General features: G+C 31.6%; 2 protein-coding genes across 3 annotated transcripts; both read left to right on the top strand.

Annotated features, from left to right (window-relative positions):
- Positions 1–6746: 6746 nt before the first annotated feature.
- On the top strand, positions 6747–15684 carry LOC108322169 (T-complex protein 1 subunit alpha). The gene is made up of 17 exons (XM_017554177.2): positions 6747–6918; positions 7025–7089; positions 7174–7263; positions 7340–7426; positions 7518–7577; positions 7725–7775; positions 8262–8357; positions 9159–9224; positions 9343–9560; positions 10173–10269; positions 10857–10943; positions 11574–11708; positions 13004–13108; positions 14121–14249; positions 14538–14641; positions 15104–15194; positions 15277–15684. The coding sequence occupies exons 1-17, from the start codon at positions 6846–6848 to the stop codon at positions 15358–15360; spliced, it is 1638 nt and encodes a 545-aa protein (XP_017409666.2). The 5' UTR covers positions 6747–6845; the 3' UTR covers positions 15361–15684.
- A 1036-nt stretch (positions 15685–16720) lies between these two features.
- Positions 16721–18802, top strand: LOC108340816 (probable inactive poly [ADP-ribose] polymerase SRO2). 2 transcript variants are annotated; one of them, XM_052871973.1, is made up of 5 exons: positions 16721–17325; positions 17431–17669; positions 17769–17899; positions 18005–18100; positions 18548–18802. In XM_052871973.1, exons 1-5 carry the CDS (start codon positions 16943–16945, stop codon positions 18548–18550), a joined length of 852 nt encoding a protein of 283 aa, XP_052727933.1. In that variant the 5' UTR covers positions 16721–16942; the 3' UTR covers positions 18551–18802. The 2 variants fall into 2 exon arrangements, with proteins under 2 accessions (XP_052727933.1, XP_017433898.2); XM_017578409.2 differs by having other exon boundaries at positions 16722–17325; positions 18005–18802.
- Positions 18803–20353: the final 1551 nt, after the last annotated feature.

Raw genomic sequence — 20353 nt, 5'->3', positions numbered from 1 at the left:
AAAATAAGATTTGAATAATTAAGATTTGAATAATTAATTTAATTTAATTAAAAGAAAATATGTGGCTTGATGAGCCAACCCAACCCACCACGGCGGGTTCAACCCGTGTGAGTCGAGTTCTTAGTGAGCCGGATCAAAATTGGCTTGCATAAAAAATTTTGTATTTTTTTTCAACTCAACCCGGCTCAAACTCGTGGTGAGCCGGGTTGGCTATCGGGTTTCAACCAATTTTGATGACACTAGTTTTAATTCATTTCTTTTTAATAATAAAAAATTATATTTAATATATATGTTTGAATTTTTGCATTGTTGTTTTTTCTAATATTTATTTACTATTTTGGTTTTAATTTTCTTAAAATATTATTTGAGTATATATGATTATTGTTGCATGAATTGTACAGTTTCAAAAATAGATATATTGTTTGCCTGAATTGGAAGTCTTTATTACTTTTTACAGTATTTGCAAATTTAGAAAATAAGAAAAAATTGTTGAATTTTTGTAAAATAAAAAATAAACATTTGAATTATATTTTCTTCTTATTAACTTACATTTTTTTGTAACTTGTTTATGAACTTCATTAAAACTCACCTATAAACTCATATTTACTTCATTTATTAAACTTGTACACGGGAATTATTTGTTTCATATTTTTAGTTTTATAGATTTTTTATCCAATTTTTTTTTTCTCTCGAACATGGAGTCGACTCTTCCTTTTCTCTTGATTTTTTTCCTTTTATATTAGTCATAAGAGAACCATTGAGGAATGATTAAAGAATTAAGATCAAGTAAATCTAATTCAATTTGACACTTTGTTAGTGAAAAATGGTAAGTGCACTGATAACACATAATAAATAATAAATATAGTTATTAGGAACTTATACATCGTGTAAGCTTGAGAAAATTTTGATGGTTTTATAGATTAAGTGAGATATATTATTTTAACCAAAAATATAAAGATAAAGATAGAATAGAAGAAGATAAAAAGGAAAAGAGAGAAAAGGGTCGCACATTGTTACCCTAAATCTGAAAAACAAAATTAAGATAGGTAACGGAGAGAAAAGACATTTTCTAGGAGAAAAGAGAGAGTTGCAGAAAACCTTAGTATAAGGGAGGATTTGTGGTGTTTTTGTAGTATGGATAAAGTCTTAAGATTGACCAAGGTATGGAGAAGCTTACCTTTTGTTTGTTTTCTTATTTGTTTGTATGATGAATAGGGTTTGCTTTTGGTTATCTTGAAAGGTTATATGCTTTGATGCATGTAGATGGATGACAATATGTTCTAAATAGTGATAGAGTTATATCATGGTTGACTTTTCCATATGAATGTATTATATATGTTTTGTTGGGTTATCCCGACAGAAGGTTTGATGCTAAGGATGAACAAAGTTACGATAATTTGGGGTTTTATCATGCAAATATATGTTATAAAGATGGTATCATAATCATACGCAGTGTAATTGGGTTTTATTGGGGTATAACATGTCAATGATGAGATTTGGATGATTCAACTGATGTAATATATGTAATAAGGTTTATTCATAAGGGTATGTGAGGTTTGAATGCATGCATGATGGTTTGGGGGAGTTTCCCTCGTGATTTGGGGTTGTTGCATGTATGTTTGAACACTTGAATTTTGTCCAAAATGTGTTTTGATTCGGCAATAATCGATTATTTACACATTGGTTTTGAGTGTAGTTTGGGAATAATCGATTATCTGGGATGATAATCGATTATCCCTTCATGTGTGATGATTTTGGGAATTTTTTACTAAGATAATTGATTATTTTAAGTGATAATCGATTATCACAATGTATTTTGTGTAAATGTGATTGTTTCGAGAATAATCGATTACCGCTTATGATAATCGATTATCCAGTGTACTTTTGTTGAAAAAGTGTGTTTTGATGAAAATGAACGTGGATCAAGATGGAGAAGTTGTAGAACGTGATGATAATCAGAAAATGGGATTAAAGGTTATGTTGTAAATCCTGGTGCTATATGATTGACGAGCATGAGAGTGAATGATAGGTCTACTTGTTGTATCTTGTAAATCCTGGTGCTATATGCGGATATGTGTTTCCTTTTGCCTTATGTGAATTTGAAGGGTTGTTCGGGTATCGAACCTTTCTTGTGTGGGGATGAAGGTATCTTCATTTTCCTTGTGTGGTAGGATTACATGTTCCTTAGCTAGATTGGGTAACTACTTGAGCGTATTTGTATGGGGAATCTACATATTGAGTTGTAGGAGCGACTATAGTCAGTGAGGTAGGGTACAACGGTGTGACTGATTCTCTCCACCATGGTGTCATGGTACAATGATGCTTATGGTTTGTTCATGACTGGGAACATCATGATAATGGTGTATTTATGATGATAATCATGGTATTTGAGATGCTTCAGGTTATATGCTATGTTGATAGTGGTGTTACTATAATGGTTATAGTAAGTAGTTAGCATAAGTGCTAATGAGTGGATAGACCAATGGTCTATGTGTGAGATGTTAGTGATGACATCAAGGTTCAAGGGTCAAAGATTGATGATTGAAGATCAATGATCGATGATTGAGTAATTCGTTATGATTAAGCTATCATGTTAGAGGATTAGGAATCTTGTTATTATTATTGTTGGGTATGAGGTGGTCTATGGTTGATATATTCAATGTGTTTGTATCTTATTATTATTATGATTGTTTTATCGGTAGCTTACCCCATACGTGTTTGTGTTTATGTATTGTGAGTGATCGTATAATGTATTATACGTGAGCAGATGATGTTGCAGATGGTGTTGAGGCATGATAGATTCGTGAGATGATAGAGACAGACTTGAGATTATTATTCAAAGTTATTGCATTTGAATTTTAAGACAATGTAATTGAAGTTGTTTTATTTCCTTCGTTATTTCTATTAGACAAATGTTTTTTGAACTATTAGGTTTTGAATAAATTATGTCGTTTGAATGTTAAGGTTTTTTAAAATACATTTTTGTGCTATGATAAAGTTTTGAAATTTGGAGCGTTACATATCTCACATAAAAAATAATAAATATTGTTATCAAAGACTTATACGACAATAACAACTCTCGTAATTCATAACTTAATTAAATAACAAATCTCACAAAAACACAAAGAAACTCATTTTGTATTTTTATCAAACAATTGATGTGCAACAAGAAATTAATATTGAGTATTTACAAATGTCAAAGACTATATTTCATCAACCTCATTCATGTATATAATTATCTCAATTCCAAATTCATATCAAAATCAACTCACAATATTACTCAAATCCTATTCTTAGTGACTTTCAGCATGTGATAACTAGGGATGACAATTTTACCCGCGGGCACGGGTATCTGCGGGTAAAATCCGTCGCGGGGAGTAACTATCCGCGGATATTTACTACCCGCGAATAACGGGTAGCAAGTATTTTAATACTCGCTTCTAAACGGGTCGGGTACGGGTAGTATACTACCCGCCCCGCGGGTACCCATTACTCGCAAAAAATTTAAAAAATAATAATTTATATATATTTTAATTAAATTTAATTAAAAATAAAATAAAATTATATTTTATTAGGTTAGATTTAATTAAAATTTAAATTTAAATTTAAATTTAATTTAATTTAATTCATATTATATATATATATTGTAATTTTATTTTAAAAATGTATTAAATATTTTTTTTTATTTTTTGCGGGTACCCGCAGGTATTTTTTAAACGGGTACCCGGCAGGTAACAGATCGGGTAACGGGTACAATTTTATCCGGCGGGTCAGGTTGCAGATAGGCACTACTCGTGCCCGACCCGACTAGTTGCCATCCCTAGTGATAACTAGTCAACTTTCAATTCCTTGAATCCTTAACCAAAAATCAAGCATTAAGTTTAAGAATATTATTATTCCTAATGAATCATGATTTATCCCTACATAGAAGCTCCGTTAGTCACTCAATTTTAGTTATAGGTTCAAAAAACATCTTTCAATGCCTCAAGAACCACAAATCATGCATGAGTGGTCAAACCAAGGCATAATTAAGCGTGAAAATTAAATACTAACATTGAAATGAAAAAACATATGTATTAACATCACAAATACAAAAAAAAAACAATTCATTACATCTGATTTCAACAAATAAAACTAGCTCTCCATGATGGATAACTTAAGGTTTACGAATAAAAGATATAGGAAAGAAATAGAAATAAAAAAGGAGATGCAAGCCCTTTTTCAAGGTTCTTGGTAGTTGTCATATGCTCCAATTGTGTCTCCCATTCACATTAACACCTTCGATTTGTAGATTATCTCCCTCATTAACCTTAAAAGGGGAAAAACACGAAGATTGAATATCCAAGGAGGAGTGAGAAAACTTCTCAACACCCAAAACAACCCATAAGGGCCTATCTCAATAGATCTAAATGGAGAGAAATTGTGGGAGGAAGAGAATATCCAAAAGCCTCAAGAAAGACATGAATAAATAACTTATTTGACATGTCTGCAATGCCAACGCTCAACATCATATATGCATTGTCGAGAGCCATCAGTTAAAACACGAAATGAGCTCTCTATAAACCACCGCTCAATGCAATTTTATATCGCCCAACATAAGTTCTTCAGAACTAAATGACACTCAACACCACTTTTCCATCGTTCAACGTTATTTGTACAAGGGTTGATGACGTTCAACCTCAGACATTTTGACAGTTAATTGAAGCATTAGGCGTGATCCTAGTGGCGCTCAACGCAAGTCTTTGCCTCAAATTGATATTTCCTTATTCCAAACATGTTTCCTTGAGCTTTTGTTTATGTTTCACCACTTGAATTGCTCTTTATTCATTTTCACACATCTAAACAAAAAAAGTTAGAGATAAAACAAACATAAAACAACTAAAATACAAAATACATTAAACATGAGTATAAAACCAAATTTAAGCTAGAAAATAATTGATTTATTCATAATCATATACACAAAAATAGAAAAAAAAATGAACGTTATCACACTCTTCATTATTCTTGAGGATTAATTTAAAGATAAAATCAAACAAACATAATCCTGTATGAGATGAGTTTAATATTTTGAATTTATTTTTATATTCTCTAATATCAATTTTGTAATTAGATTTGCATTTGAGATTTTTGAATCACATTAACAATCAATTATATATTGATTTTATGTATTTAAGAATCAATTTTCCATTTTATCATTAAAACAAACTAAAAATAAATAAAAAAAATTGGTGAACCACCCCGTCAGTCCACTAATTTGTAATATGTTTTAGTTAATTACGTATAAACAACATCTTTTGAAAAATATTTCATCTTAACACGCCAAACTTTATATATGAATTTTATGTAATTTTTCTTTAGATAAATGTTATTTACGAAAATATTCATGTGTAACGTTGAAAGTCTTATATCAACTAGAGATAAGGAGAATCTATAATATATAAGTGGAGTACAAACCTCATCATATAAGCCGGTTTTGTGGGGTTGAGTTAGGTTTAAAAACCACTTTCTAACAAGATATCAGAACCATGATTAAAGCCTATTATAGCGAGATCTATGTGAATATTCTGTTTCCATCCGTTATCGGATCGCTGTTAATTTATATTCTCATGCTCGAGATGTCTATACTCAACGTAATATATATATATATATATATATATATAATATTATTTCTTTCTTTTGATTGTTACGTAAAATTGGGAAGTGGATATAATTATTATCTTAAGCAAAGAAGATATAAACCAGTCTCTTAACATATCAAAATCAAAACGAATGTTACTTGTAACAAAAAAATATTAGTAGGTCATTGACTTAAAATTTAAGAATAGTAGTTAAGGAATTCAAAATATACAAGTTTTCATTATAACTTGCATTAAATATAGGTTGGAAATTACATTAAAATTTCGTGAATGATAATTTTTAAAGAAAACTTCGATTTTAAATTATTTACGTGGTTCTATCATAATTTTCCATATTAATAAACAAAAAAGAGTAAAATTGTTTAATACAAACTTATTTTAAACCATATCTTTCGTAATTTTGCTTTCAATCTTTACAATTTAGAATATTTTTATTTTTTTTTGTTTTCAAAATTTATATTTTAAATTCATGTAATTTATAAATATTAAGTTTAATTTATTTGTTTAAAAGACTATTAAAATTTGCTAAAGAATTGGAAGTATCATGTAATAAATGATTTTAAGAATTAATTACTCCTTTAATCTTTATAGTTATACAAATTTCACTTTTTAATCTCTACACTAAATATTGTCTATTATAGTACTTATATTATTTTATCTTTTTTAATTTTTTAGACTTTTCTATTTTGTTTTAATTTAAACTCAGAGACTAAAATATATTAAAATAATATATACAGACACTAAAATATGCTCTTTTTAATATGATAAAAATAATACTTGCTTAACTATAGAAACTAAATAAATAATAAAACTCTACTTTAATTTATGACTGTCATACACTTTGTAACATGTTTATTTTTTAAAATATTAATTTTAATGTCAATAAGGTATATCACATCTGAGTAGAGAGACTATTTTTTCTAAATAACATAATTAAAAAACAATTCAAAGAGTAAAATATAAAACCAAAGTGAACACATATTTAAATCTATATTTTTAAAAGGTTTTATTTTTTTCAAAAATAACAATTTAACCATAAGAAAATGCCAAGGTTAAGACAGAGGCATGAAAATAATGATGTATAATAGCATAAAAAGAGAAGAAAAGGTTAAATAAAGAAGGGCGAAGTTGAAAAAACCAAAACCCTTTGCACCTACGAAGTGTGTGTTAGCGAGTGAAGCCCTAGACTGCACACACATACTCCCTCCAATGGCGGTTGTTGCGCAAACCCCTGACATCGCCGGCGAGCGACAGTCCGGCCAAGACGTTCGCACACAAAACGGTACCGTTTCCATCTCTATCTTTCTCTGGTTATATTCTTCGTCTTCCACAACGAATAACGAAGCAACCATTTCTAACGTCGTTCGTCCATTTCTCCGGTAACGCAGTGGTGGCGTGCCAAGCCGTTGCCAACATCGTCAAAAGCTCGTTAGGTCCCGTTGGTCTCGACAAGGTAGTCTGCCTATCTCTCTCTCTGTAGTTAGATCTTAGATAAAGTTGGCAATGTTTGAATCGATTCGCTACGCGCTTTTTTCAGATGCTCGTCGACGACATTGGCGACGTCACGATCACCAACGACGGTGCTACGATTCTCAAGATGTTGGAAGTGGAGCATCCTGCTGCCAAGGTGAACGAGAAAACGATTTTTCTTTGCATTTTTGTTTCTCGTTTCTTCGCTGTTACTCATGTGTGTGGTTTTTTAGGTTTTGGTGGAACTTGCCGAGCTTCAAGACAGGGAAGTAGGAGATGGTACTACCTCTGTCGTCATTGTAGCCGCTGAACTTCTCAAAGTAACTGCGACGATCTCTTTTTGCTACTCTGTTTGAGTTGTGTTTGTCTCGGACGCAATGGATGTAACTAACGAGTGTTATTGTTCTGCAGAGGGCAAATGATCTTGTCAGGAACAAGATTCATCCTACCTCGATCATCAGTGGATATAGAGTAAGTGTCTTTTTATTTCTTGAACTTAATTGATTGCCCATTGTTTTTTTGAACTTTGTAGCTACAGTTATGAAGTTTTGATGTTCTTTTATTTGAATGGGGAACTTGCATTATTTAACTTTTCTTTATGTTGATTATTCTGGATAGCTTGCTATGCGGGAGGCCTGTAAATATGTAGAAGAAAAACTGTCTGTCAAGGTAAGATGTTCCTGAACTTTTTAATTTTTTGTATGTTTGGGGATGTTAATCACAGTTTGTATGTTCCAAGATGACGATGTAATCTCTTTCTTCTAAGATCGTTTATAGGTGTTATGGTTAGTTTAACTGAAAACCAATAACGTTAGTTCCATAATGGTTTCTCTTATAACCATTTTACATCATGGATGTGTAGAGAATTCTGAGTTGCATTCCACTCATTAGGTGTTCTTATGATTTGATTTCCTTAACTAATCCATTGCCCATAATATCACACGTATAAAAAATTTATGCTTATGCTTCCTGTATTCGATTTTGCATCAGCATAAAAAGTTTGGCTGTGAGGATGATAGTAAGCATATGCTCTATTGGTTCCCTGTGTTATTTTTTTGATAAGCTTACTTTCATAGTCATTTTATGTACCGATATCAATGCATCTGCAAATTGTTGTGTATAGTGTGGTACTCAGATTGTTCTCTTTACCTGTAGGTTGAAAAGCTTGGAAAGGATTCACTAATTAACTGTGCCAAGACCAGTATGTCCTCAAAGTTGATTGCTGGTGATAGTGACTTCTTTGCTAATTTGGTATGTTTGTGATTGCAATGATTTTATATTGAATGTTGGGGGTTTATTTCACACGATTAATGCACACCCCGCTTCTTATGCAAAATCTAGTTCGTATCCAATTGTGTAAAGCTCATATGCATTTTTCTGCTTCACGAATCAATTTGTAGTTGGAATAGTAGTTGAACTTGATATTGGTTAAGCTATATTCTTTCAATCCTCATCTATTTTAAAATCTGTTTTTAGTAAAACATCCTAGTTTTTCTTACCAAATTTTACACTTCATTTCTGCTTTGAGAGGATAGGAGGTGAAATATTTTCTTGATTTCATGTGTAAAATTTTGTTTTGTTGACTATATTTGGCTCGGCAATATTAAGTATTTTCACATGAAACTGAAATAAAAGCTTTATTATTGATATAACGAGAGGTATAGAATCAATCAAAATGATTGCGATGTTAACCAGAAAGCATTTGTTCAAACTGTGGGTGTCATGGAAGTTTTGTAGTTAAATATGTTTTCTTGATTTTTAATATATTTGGGGTGGGGGGTTATTATTGGAATATGTATGTGATCTCATGTGTTAAATTCAACCCTAATGCAGTTTGAATTTTGGGGCTATGGTCCCTGTGGATTTTGAAAGAGGTTATGTTAGTCATATGTATGCTTATTGTTCTGAAGTTATTGCTTAGTTGTGGAAACAGTGCTAGCTACTATTTTAGGACAAGTTTTTCTTCCGATGACTGTTTTTCTTCTGATGACTGTAGGTATTAGAAATTATTTTTTATGTTTTGAAGTTGACTTGTATGTGCAATTTACACAGGTTGTAGATGCTGTGCAATCTGTTAAGATGACCAATGCTCGAGGTGAAGTTAAGTACCCAATTAAGGTTGGTAGTAGAATTTCTCTTTTTCAGTTATTTTCCTTGACGAAAGATGCCAGTTTTTAGTGGTATGTTGGATTTTAATTGATTTAATTCCTTGTTTATTTTGTGACTCATGTTCCAGGGAATTAATATCTTGAAAGCCCATGGAAAAAGTACTAGAGACAGTTTTTTGATGAATGGTTATGCTCTAAATACTGGCCGTGCTGCACAAGGAATGCCTCTTAGGGTTGCCCCTGCAAAAATTGCGTGTCTTGATTTCAATCTACAGAAGACAAAAATGCAATTGGGTGTTCAAGTTTTAGTCACTGATCCTAGGGAGCTTGAGAAAATTCGTCAAAGGTACTGTTAGTATGATCATATGGCTTCTAATACTATGATACCCAACCTTACTGGATTCATTTTACTTGACAATTAAACTGTAAAATAATTCCAGAGGGCTTGATTGATTCCTCTCACAATCTTCTATTTATAAGAATAAATTGATACAAAAGTACATGATAAATAGGGTAACTCTAAACACAATATAATCATGATAAATAGAATAATCCTAGACACAATATAATCATGATAAATAGGGTAACCCTTAACACAATATAGTGATGATAAAATAGGATAAATATCCTAACAATTTTCTTTAAATATGAGAATAAATTTATTATGTTATTGAAAGTAATAAAATAGACAAATTGAATTTTGGATGACAGGCATGAAGTCAATCGAAAGCCTCTCAAGTTTTTTTGCTAAATAATATAAAAATATTATGGTTATCCGTTAGTTTGTGTAGTTCTTATGATAAATATTGATCTAATTGTGCAATCCACCTTATTATGTAAAGTTTCACTGTAGGAATTCACTTTTTCCTGGCTTGGGACAATTCTTTATCCATATCATCTTGTAAGATAAAATATATCTATAGTACATTTTAACAAATTGCCATTTTTGTAACTGCAGAGAGGCTGATATGACTAAGGAACGGATTGAAAAGCTATTGAAAGCGGGAGCTAATGTTGTTCTGACTACTAAAGGAATTGATGACATGGCACTTAAGGTATGCTTCTTTATGGTACTCTTTTGATGGTATTTTTCTTCAAGCAAGATGATTTGTTTAAAATCTTACATTTATGCGACACTTGAATGATAACAAAGAATTTGGGTTTGGTTGACAAATTAAATGAATCATCCCACCAAAGGACTCTTGACAAAACAAGCTAGGATTTTTTGAGGGTTTTCTGACTTTGATTTTTCATTTTATCTACCATATTTTTTTTTTTGCTGGTTGTATATCATTACACTTACTCATTGACTATGGTTAAACTTAGGACCACAAAAGGTCCAAGTTATAAACCCTTCGTGATTTCAGTAAATATGGCCTGTTTTAAGGAAGTAAATGTCTTACCTTATTAGTTTTACTATGAAATGGTGAAATGATGAAACTATGAAATAATATTTAGTAGAGCCCCAATGATGAAGCTACACCAAACTTGTTGTGACCTCTATGCCTATGGATCTTTAAACTTAGCTTATTAGTTTTCTTCTGTTTTAGTTTGTGACTGTTTTTAAATTACATTTTCTTCTGATGAATGACAAAAAGTCATGAATTTATCTTTCTTTCTGACTATTTAATTTTTGTCTCAGTACTTTGTTGAGGCTGGGGCAATTGCTGTAAGACGTGTACGGAAAGAGGATATGCGTCACGTTGCCAAAGCTACTGGTGCAACATTGGTAGGCTTTGTTTATTTTAAATTTCTTGATTTAATTGCAATTTAAGTTTGTAAATCTGAATATTTGATACTATGGACTGTCAATATTATAGTGCTCCATTCCTTCCTTTTCATCTCCTCTTTTTTCCAGATGATAAAATTGTTGCTATTTATATGGGTTGGAGAGAATGCAACGAATGTCTGATTCAAATCATTGTAACAATTGATCATTCTGAATTCTACCAGCCTAGAGTCTTTAGGCTTTTTAATAGCCTGTCATCCAAGAAGCCCTTTTTCTTTCTGAAATATGAAGTGTTTTCCGCTTGTTAATGTGAGGCTTAAGTTGAACGAAAGTAACCTTACTTTGTTACCATGGTGTCTCTGTTTTGTTGAAGGGAGTGGGCTGTATTCTTTGTCATTAGGCTGGATGAGGGTCTCTTATATACATCCGATCATGACTTAACTAGCAATCAACAGGATGAATTTATAGTAAATAAAATGCCGCAAGATTCAAGTAACCAAGGATCCTTGATTCTATCTGTTTCAATTTGTATTAATACCATTCCCTAATAGTCATTGACTGTCTTCAATAGAAGTTTACAGTACCAGTTCCTTTATCTACCGTCTGACTTTATTTTTACTTTTGACACAGGTCTCAACATTTGCTGATATGGAAGGAGAGGAAACATTTGAACCATCTTTTCTTGGATCTGCTGATGAGGTTGTTGAGGAAAGAATATCTGATGATGCTGTAGTTATGATCAAAGGGACCAAAACTACAAGTGCAGTAAGTAATTTGATTGACTTCAAGTTTTTCTCCTTTCTCAAAAAAAATAAATTCATGACAGAAAAGCACGAGGAATTTAAATATTCAAGAGTCCTTGATGGCCAAAATAGGGAAATTGCTTAAAAGAACTCCATAAAGCATTAAATGAAGTAAAATTGACAATCCGTATACTTACCTCTTAAGATGCTCTTTTTTAGAATCCATGTTCAACCTCATATTGCACAAAATTGGTGTGCAAGCCCATACAGGTTGTACTGGGTAATTGCATTTTTTAAACATTGAATATTGGAAATAAAATAGACAGCTACAAAAATCCATAAAATTTATTAACCTCTGAAGTAGGCTTTCATATTTTGATCTCTGAAGTATCATGAAAATGTGGACCTGCTTTGCCCTGGTTATAATTTCTTCATTGGAATGACAATTAAGTTGCATCAATGCATTATTGATAGAAAAGGTCATCTTCATGGAGTCCAGAAAAAAGGAATAAAGTCAATCAGATCCAAAAGTGAATCTAGTTAACTGAATTGTCTATCATATAGAATTTGAACACTAGGAAGTGTGGATATGTAAGTTATGAGGAAAACGGATGTTTATTTTTGGTAGTACGTGGTGATCATGGGTTATGAGAATCGTATATTAGTATATTATAAAGAATTGTATTTCCAGCCGTAACGTCTCTCCTCTCTATGAAGATAATTATATATTATTGTTTTTTATTATCATCTGTATACAATAAATTCATTAAATTAATTTAACCATTATTTACGTAAATTGTTTTACAATCAATCTACTTTTTATATTCAATGGCATAAACCCCACAATTTTATTTTATTTATGAAAATTTGAAACACATCAAAGAATTATTCCTTTATCAAAATCGACAAATATAATTAAAATTTATATATCAAACCCTCGTACAAATTCTTAATAACTAAATTCTTATCTTACGTATAATTAAATTTAGTCTCATTATTGAGACTCTTAATTACGATTTATGTTTAAAAAGTTAAAGAAAATGCATCACATTATTATTTTGAAATTTAATTTTAAAATTCAAAAAGTTTGTTTTTCCTTATTTTCGGTATTTTTTTCTCGTGATTCCAAATCATCAGATTCTCTGAAACCCATTATCGTTCTCACTTACTTTTTCAAGAAAGATGACTTTTTTTGGTGATAATTAATTTCTTATCTGTCAAATATGTCTTTCAGAATATTATTATTAAAATGTATTAATAGTCATAATTTTCATGTTTTACAATACAATATCACTTAATTCTGTGATTCTTCTATAGGTATCTTTGATTTTAAGAGGTGCAAATGACCATATGCTTGATGAGATGGATAGAGCTCTGCATGATGCGCTGTCGATTGTCAAGAGAACTCTTGAATCAAACATGGTATCCTGCTTTCTTTGGCTTTCATCTCACTTTGGTCGAAAGTAATTATGTTACATTAGATTCATTTTTTCAGGGAATATTATAATTTGAATTGGTTTCTTTCAGTGAAGTTGACCTCACGATAAGCCTATGTTACTGCTGTAATATAATTTGTCTTGTTATGGTTCTACCACACATCCAGCATGATGTTGTGTTCCTCGGTATTGCATGCTTGCTTGTAACTTAATGTGTGACGAGAAATAATATCCTTGGTCTGACTTTAAGGCACTTGATGAGAAGTAATATGCCCCACTTAAATATAGTCATTTAAATACAATGATGCATGTATAAATCCAAAATGATTTGTTTTCCAATCACTAGAGTCATCTTAAATATCAGGATTGCACTTTGATAGACAGCTTTTCCACCCACCCACCCATTTTTAGTTACATAATTCTCGGTAGTGAATGATACCGTTAAAAGGTCAATTAATGTGGATGATGAAAGCTGTTATAACTAATGCACTTAAGATACAAGATTCTAATTGTCAAGAGTCAGAATTTAGGTTGTGTCTGCTTGTTATATATTCTCTTGAAAAAGAATCACTTTTTTAATTGAAGAATTGGCTTTAAAAGTTTGTCATATGAAATCAGACGCTAAAAGTAAATTTTTAAAATAATCACAAGCACTTTTGAATAGCTTGTCATAAAAAAATTTTAAAAGAATTTTATTGTTGTAGCAAACAAACTAGTTTTCTTCCTTCTCTAAATTCTTAAAAAACATGACTATTTTTTTATAGATCAGAATCGGTTTTTTGAATTTATAAGAAACTAATCCTATTTGATCAGTGGCAGTGAGGATTTGTGATTAGGGGTTTGATGGTGAAAAGGTTACTCCTTAAATTTTTCTTGATGATTGTGAATTTTCTCCTGTGTATTAGTAGCCTGATTTTATATATATATTTTATATGTTTTTTAAATTTTCCTATTTTGTTGTTTGCCTTGTGCTTGATTTTTCAAAATATAAAATTCAGGTGGTAGCTGGTGGAGGTGCAGTTGAAGCAGCTTTGTCAGTTTATTTGGAGTACCTTGCTACAACTTTAGGGTCTCGGGAGCAGTTGGCTATAGCAGAATTTGCCGAGTCTCTGTTAATCATTCCAAAGGTAATTACAAATATCTAGGGTGTAGGGCAGAATTTACAGTTTGGTCTTCATCCAACGTTCACTAAATAGATTTTACCATATAGTTATATGTGGATTCTACACTAGGTAGTTATTCTGTAATTTTAGTGCAGTTGAGCTTTCTTGTTTGTTGGACATGTTAAGAATTTACTAGTTGACGTGATATTTAATTTCAATTGCTTGGATTTTTGTGTCAATTAGTTTTGATAGATCGGTTCCTGTTTCCAACCATTTTCAAATGTATATATTGATGTCACTTGACTGGCACAGGTGCTTTCGGTTAATGCTGCTAAGGATGCTACTGAGCTGGTTGCAAAATTACGGGCCTACCACCATTCAGCGCAAACTAAAGCTGATAAGAAACATTTATCAAGGTATTTGCTTACTAGTAATAGTGACTAGGTATACTTTCCTTTGTATTTTGTCTTTCTAGCTTGGAGTCTTTTTGTTGTATTTAGCTTTGCTGTGGTTATATTTCTCATGATTAGTATTTTCTTAGAACCTGTGTTGGAGAATGGTAATTCCGCTAGTAGGTTTCTTAACCATTTGACATGATTTTGCAATGTCATGTGCATTTATTTGGTATTTGGGCGTTGTGGGTCAATAGATAAAATACACGATATAAATTTTATCATTGGATTTGGACAGGCAAAATAAGTTTGTGCATTTTTTATCCATAATATAGAGATTCAAGTGTTATTCCAACAAAGGCTTGTTTTAACAATGTAAACTAGAGAAAAGTAACAATTGAGAATACAGATGAAAAATTGTGCTTGATAAGCTTTCTTTTCTATTACATTAAAATACCGATACTGTTTTGCTCTTTTTTTTCCCAGCATGGGTCTGGACCTTTCTGAAGGGAAAATCAGAAACAACTTGGAGGCTGGAGTCATTGAGCCTGCAATGAGCAAAGTCAAAATTATTCAGGTATGTACTTAGAATATTAGTAGTTGTTGACTTCAAGAAATAGCTTCCATCTTGTCTAAACTTTTTTGGTTATTTATTTCAGTTTGCCACAGAAGCTGCTATTACTATCCTACGAATTGATGACATGATCAAGCTTGTCAAGGAAGAAAGTCAAAATGAAGATTAGTGTTATTGAATTTAGAAAGCGTGTACTTCCCGGTTCTTACAAAAAGGGAGGCTTTTGCAGGTTGTGCTGGTGTGCATTCGAAGAGGGTATCTGCATTTTATCTTCAATGCCCTTGTTCTTGAAGAGAAAATGTTATAATTGATTTTATTAAAGTAGCGTTAATTATATTTAACTATAACTAGCAGTTTATCTTCCTACAAATTTTAGGCACACATTTTTGGTCATGCATTGGCTGGTTGCATGTTTGTACATCCGAGGCAGTGTTTGGTTTCTGGAATTTTGATGTTTTATTGCTAGTAATTAGTTTTTAATGTATGAACTAAATACGTGTGCAAATTGGATTACGATGCCATTTAATCTTTTGATATCAAGAGGACACATTAACATAATTTGGCTGTGATAGATATCATTGAGGGAGCGGGCCCGGCAAGAATAGGAACTAAGATGAATATAGGTGAACATGTATTTAATAGAATTAGGGACGACTTTTGTGGTTATGTTCATTGATTATTAAATATTTAATTTCCCATCAATTACATTGAGCACAAAGTAGCTATATATAATGGATGATACATTTTAATACGATTGGCAAATTTTTCATGCGAAGTATATTTCAAAAGTTAGATGAAGTTTTAAGTATTATTATAAATAAATTGTAAAAAAATGTAGCATTATTATTTAAATGAAAAAAATTTATTAAAGATGTGTAATTAGAGACTCTATCATGAAGAAGATTAATTATATTTTATTATAGTTGAAGAAAAGTCCAAGGAGCTTTTCAGTAATCTATTTGTATAGAGTAAGAAATCTGTACATAAATAGATTCTTTCACGAAAACTTTCCACAACCGCTTTGAAACCAATAATTCACAAGTAGGAATGGATGGTAGAAAAGAAAAAGTTGCTGACGATTTGCGGAAACCTGAAGAAAGCCAACGTCGAGTCTACATGCAACGTGACAGTGACAAGGAATCACACAATTTTCATTTTTATTTTATAAATTAAATGCTTTAATATTGTAAATTTAAAGTCCCATTTTAAACTTCAATGTTTTCTAATAAATTTCAGAAGTATATATTTTTCTTCCTCAAAAAATTCTCATTTAATTTATTTACCTTTTTATGTTACAATATTAAATTCTCAAATATTAACTTTATGCAATTTAAATTATTCGGTATTAATTTTTAAAAATTTTCTTTTTTTTCTCCTAAACGAAAACTACTTCTATTTATTTAACTTTAATTTACTTTCCAATATTAATATCAGTCCAACTAAAAAGGTACTTTGTTCTACATATTAAGGATAGAAGGTTTTAGAAGGTATTTTCTTGTTTTTCAAGAAAATTAACGGTGTCTTGTGAACACCACAAAATCCAAGCCGTGGGTAGATACAGTATTCGATTTCAGCACGGCAATATATTACCTTGATCCGCAAGGTTCGTGCCCACCCCCACACTTCATATATAATATTCAACATTTGCTTTCACCCATTACTAATGACACATTGAACTTATAAGCGGGAAAAATAAAATCAACAAAAAGCTCAATTACGTATAAACCATCTTATTTTAGAGGAAGAAAAAAATGCAGCGAATAGAGAATTGGGTTGGGAAGGGATTACCGAAAGTAGAGAAGGAGAGTGAAGAATACGAATCCATTAAGAATGGTTTCTTGAAGGGTATGGGATTTATGGGAAATGCCACAACTATCATTGCCATTCACAAGAACGATGTTTCCTTTAGTTTGGCAAGGCAAGCTCGTTGGGATTCCTTCAATATTTTCTCTAAGGCTGTGGCAATCAAATCTGGTGGAGATGCAAATGTAAGGAATGCTTGGTATGGTAGTTCCTTGGATGATCTCCTAGAAATTGTATCTGTTGGATTCAATGGATGCAAAAGCCATGATGCTCACGATGAGTCTCACGGTGTTGGGATTCCCTTATTTTCTGTCCATTCCTCCATTGATAGGTGCGTGCCACAGTATTTTTTGTACGAACCAGTTCCATTTTCCATGTCAATTTTATGCCTGGGAGAAAATAAATAGAGCTAAGAATTTGTTTACTTCATTGACAGTGCTATGTGTACAGTAGCAGATGAGCATGGTTTGAGACATGTGTTACTATGCGGAGTGATTTTAGGGAAGGTGGAAGCTGTTGGTTGTGGTTCAAAGCAGAGCCAACCTAGTTCTAAGCAATATGACTCTGGTGTGGATGATATTTTAGCACCTACAAAACATATTATCTGGACTGCTTTTATGAATTCACACATTCATCCAAATTATATTCTTAGTTTCAGATATAATTACTCAAAGGGTAATTGCTGTTACCTTTTCGTTTCTTGCCACAATTCTTAAGTTTCAGTAGCATGTAATTCGTTGTACATATTTCATTCTTGTTGGCTATGGTGTGCAGATTCAGTGGTACATGGAGAACTGAAACCTCAATCACCATATGTGTTGTTTCCCAATTTAGTAGCAAGAGTTTCAAATAATTTGAAACCAGCAGAGATGACTATGTTACTCAAAAGCTACCGAATTTACCGAGTAATGATCAATATTAAATAATTGTCTTGTTTTCAGGTTCTTACTGCTTTATTTGTAATGTAAATTAGCAGTAGAACTGAGTGAATTTACACTGTTTGGTATCAGCAACGGAAGATTTCAAGACAAGTATGGATAAACAAAGTGAGATTGATTGTGGGAGACACACTGCTCCATTCAGTGATCATAAAATCCAACTACGATGTGCACATTCTTTAGTCTCTCTTTTTCTGCTTTTTACCAAAAAATTATTGCTTTTCTTTTTCCTTCTTGTTCATTTCGTTAGGTTTTAAATTTTGATAGTTGGGTTGATAGTAATTGGGTTCGGCTTTTGCTTCCTGCATCCTCTCAATTTCTTACACACCCTCTCAAATTTTTAAAATGACCATTTGGGCTACATTAATATATTCATAAAACTTCAGAAAAAATTTCAGAACAAGATTTCCGCATCATAATATCTAAAACAGGATGTTTTGGAACGTAATTTTGGAAATAAAATTTTCAGAATGTGTGAAATATATTTTGAAAAATATTTTTCAGAATAAATATTCAGAACCAATTTTCTGGAATGAGTTTATGAAACACTTCTACATGAAATATGTTTTGAAAATAGCTTTGCAACATTCTCTCTCTCTTCTTTTTCCATTGCAGTAGCAGTGATGAAGGAAGCAACAGAGGTAACATTGGTGACAGAAATGTGATGGTGGTGAAGGAGGTAATTAGTATTTGTGGGGGTGCTGAAGTCAATAGCCCGGTTTACATTGTTACTAGGATTTTATAAAATAGAATAGAACAAATTCGCATACAAGTAATAAAAAATTGTATTAGTATGGGTTGGTTCATGGGTGCAAATGTATTCCTATCTTTGTCTCTTCAAACTTTCAGTGTAAATTATGTTGGAAATGAATTTCCAAGATTCAGTTTATCCATTGTCTTGTTAATTTTAAATACGGGTTTTTTTATCTTTATATTTATTGTTTCATTAAATTCTTAATTTGACAAATTCTGTTATTAAAATTTAAAACTAGTAAACATTACAACAAATAATTTCTTATAATTATAATATATGTTGTTTTTGATAACATAATTATGGTAAATATGACATTAATAATTTGAGTACATAATTACATATGTATCTGTCTTTATTTGAAAAAAAAAGATTAATAATTTTCAAATCTTATATATATATAAAATCATTGAATAGACTCAATTCGAGAAAAAATAAATCATAAGAAAACTATTAACTCACGAGGATGAGTTTGAATTTTGTAATAAAAGAAAGAATAAAAATACAGGGCTTAGGAAATTTATTTGATTTCTAACTGGGCTAAGTATGCCTAAGGGAAGGGAGTTGCTCCCTCCACCCCCACACATCTCTTCTTCCACCTCCCCTTTACCTTTTTGCCCCTTCCTCCACCTTTCCTTTACTATTTTGTCCCTCAGTAAAATTTTATTTTTAAAATTATTGTTTTTTAATTTTATTCATTTATAACATATTTCAGTGATAACCTACGTAGTTCCTTGTATGAGTAAAATATTTTTCTGTAAAGCTTGGTGATCGTGAAAAGAATTATCAAGCAATCTTCCTCTTGTTCTCGGTGCAATACGTGGTGCAATGCGTTTATGGTGTAGTGTTCTTGTCGTGGTTCTTCTCCAGGTACGTAGTCATAATCCTTCCTATAATTCTAAACCCTAAACCCTTCCCATACTTCCAATAATCCTTTGAATATCCAAGCCTATAATCCTTGCATGAGCCGCAAAACGTAGTAAAATAAAAACGAAACCTAAAAGGAACACTGCCTCTGGACGGATGACATCCTTCAACGGATGTCATCCGTCCAGAGACAGTGTTCCTTTTAACTTTTGAGGATATAATTGTCATTTTAGAAGGATATAATTGGCATTTTAGAAAATTGGGGAGGTGGAGGAAGAGACGTGTGGGGGTGGAGGGAGCAACTCCCCTAAGGGAAAGTCCATCCAATTTCGTGTTTCGTTTTGGTCTTTTTCTTATTTCCCATAATTACTATCCGCAACACCAAATTAATGGTGATTATCCATTCAGAAACATTATATTTTTCATAACAGAAATTTTGAACTAGATTTCTGAAACAGTTTAACATATGAGATATATTCTAAAACAAGATTTCTGGAATAATATTTTAAGAATAAGTTTTCCAGCACATATGAAGATGTAGGTAGTAATACGGAGGTGTAGACAGCAAAAACCGTCGTTTTGTTATATATATATATATATATATATATATATATATATATATATATATGTATAGATGGAAATAATCATTCAAATAAATAACTATTTCCTTGAATTGTTCAAAAAACCTCTTCCACTTCCACCAAGCATCACCATTCTTCATGTTCATTTATTTTGAGTAAAAACCATTCATACACATTCCAAGGAAGGAAATTTCAATTTGCCTCTTCCATTTTCCTACACAT

Source organism: Vigna angularis, chromosome 1 (genome assembly GCF_016808095.1).
Source record: "Vigna angularis cultivar LongXiaoDou No.4 chromosome 1, ASM1680809v1, whole genome shotgun sequence".
Classification (NCBI taxonomy): Eukaryota; Viridiplantae; Streptophyta; class Magnoliopsida; order Fabales; family Fabaceae; genus Vigna; species Vigna angularis.
Note: the sequence above shows the minus strand (reverse complement) of the source record. Positions and strands in the feature narration are given on the sequence as shown.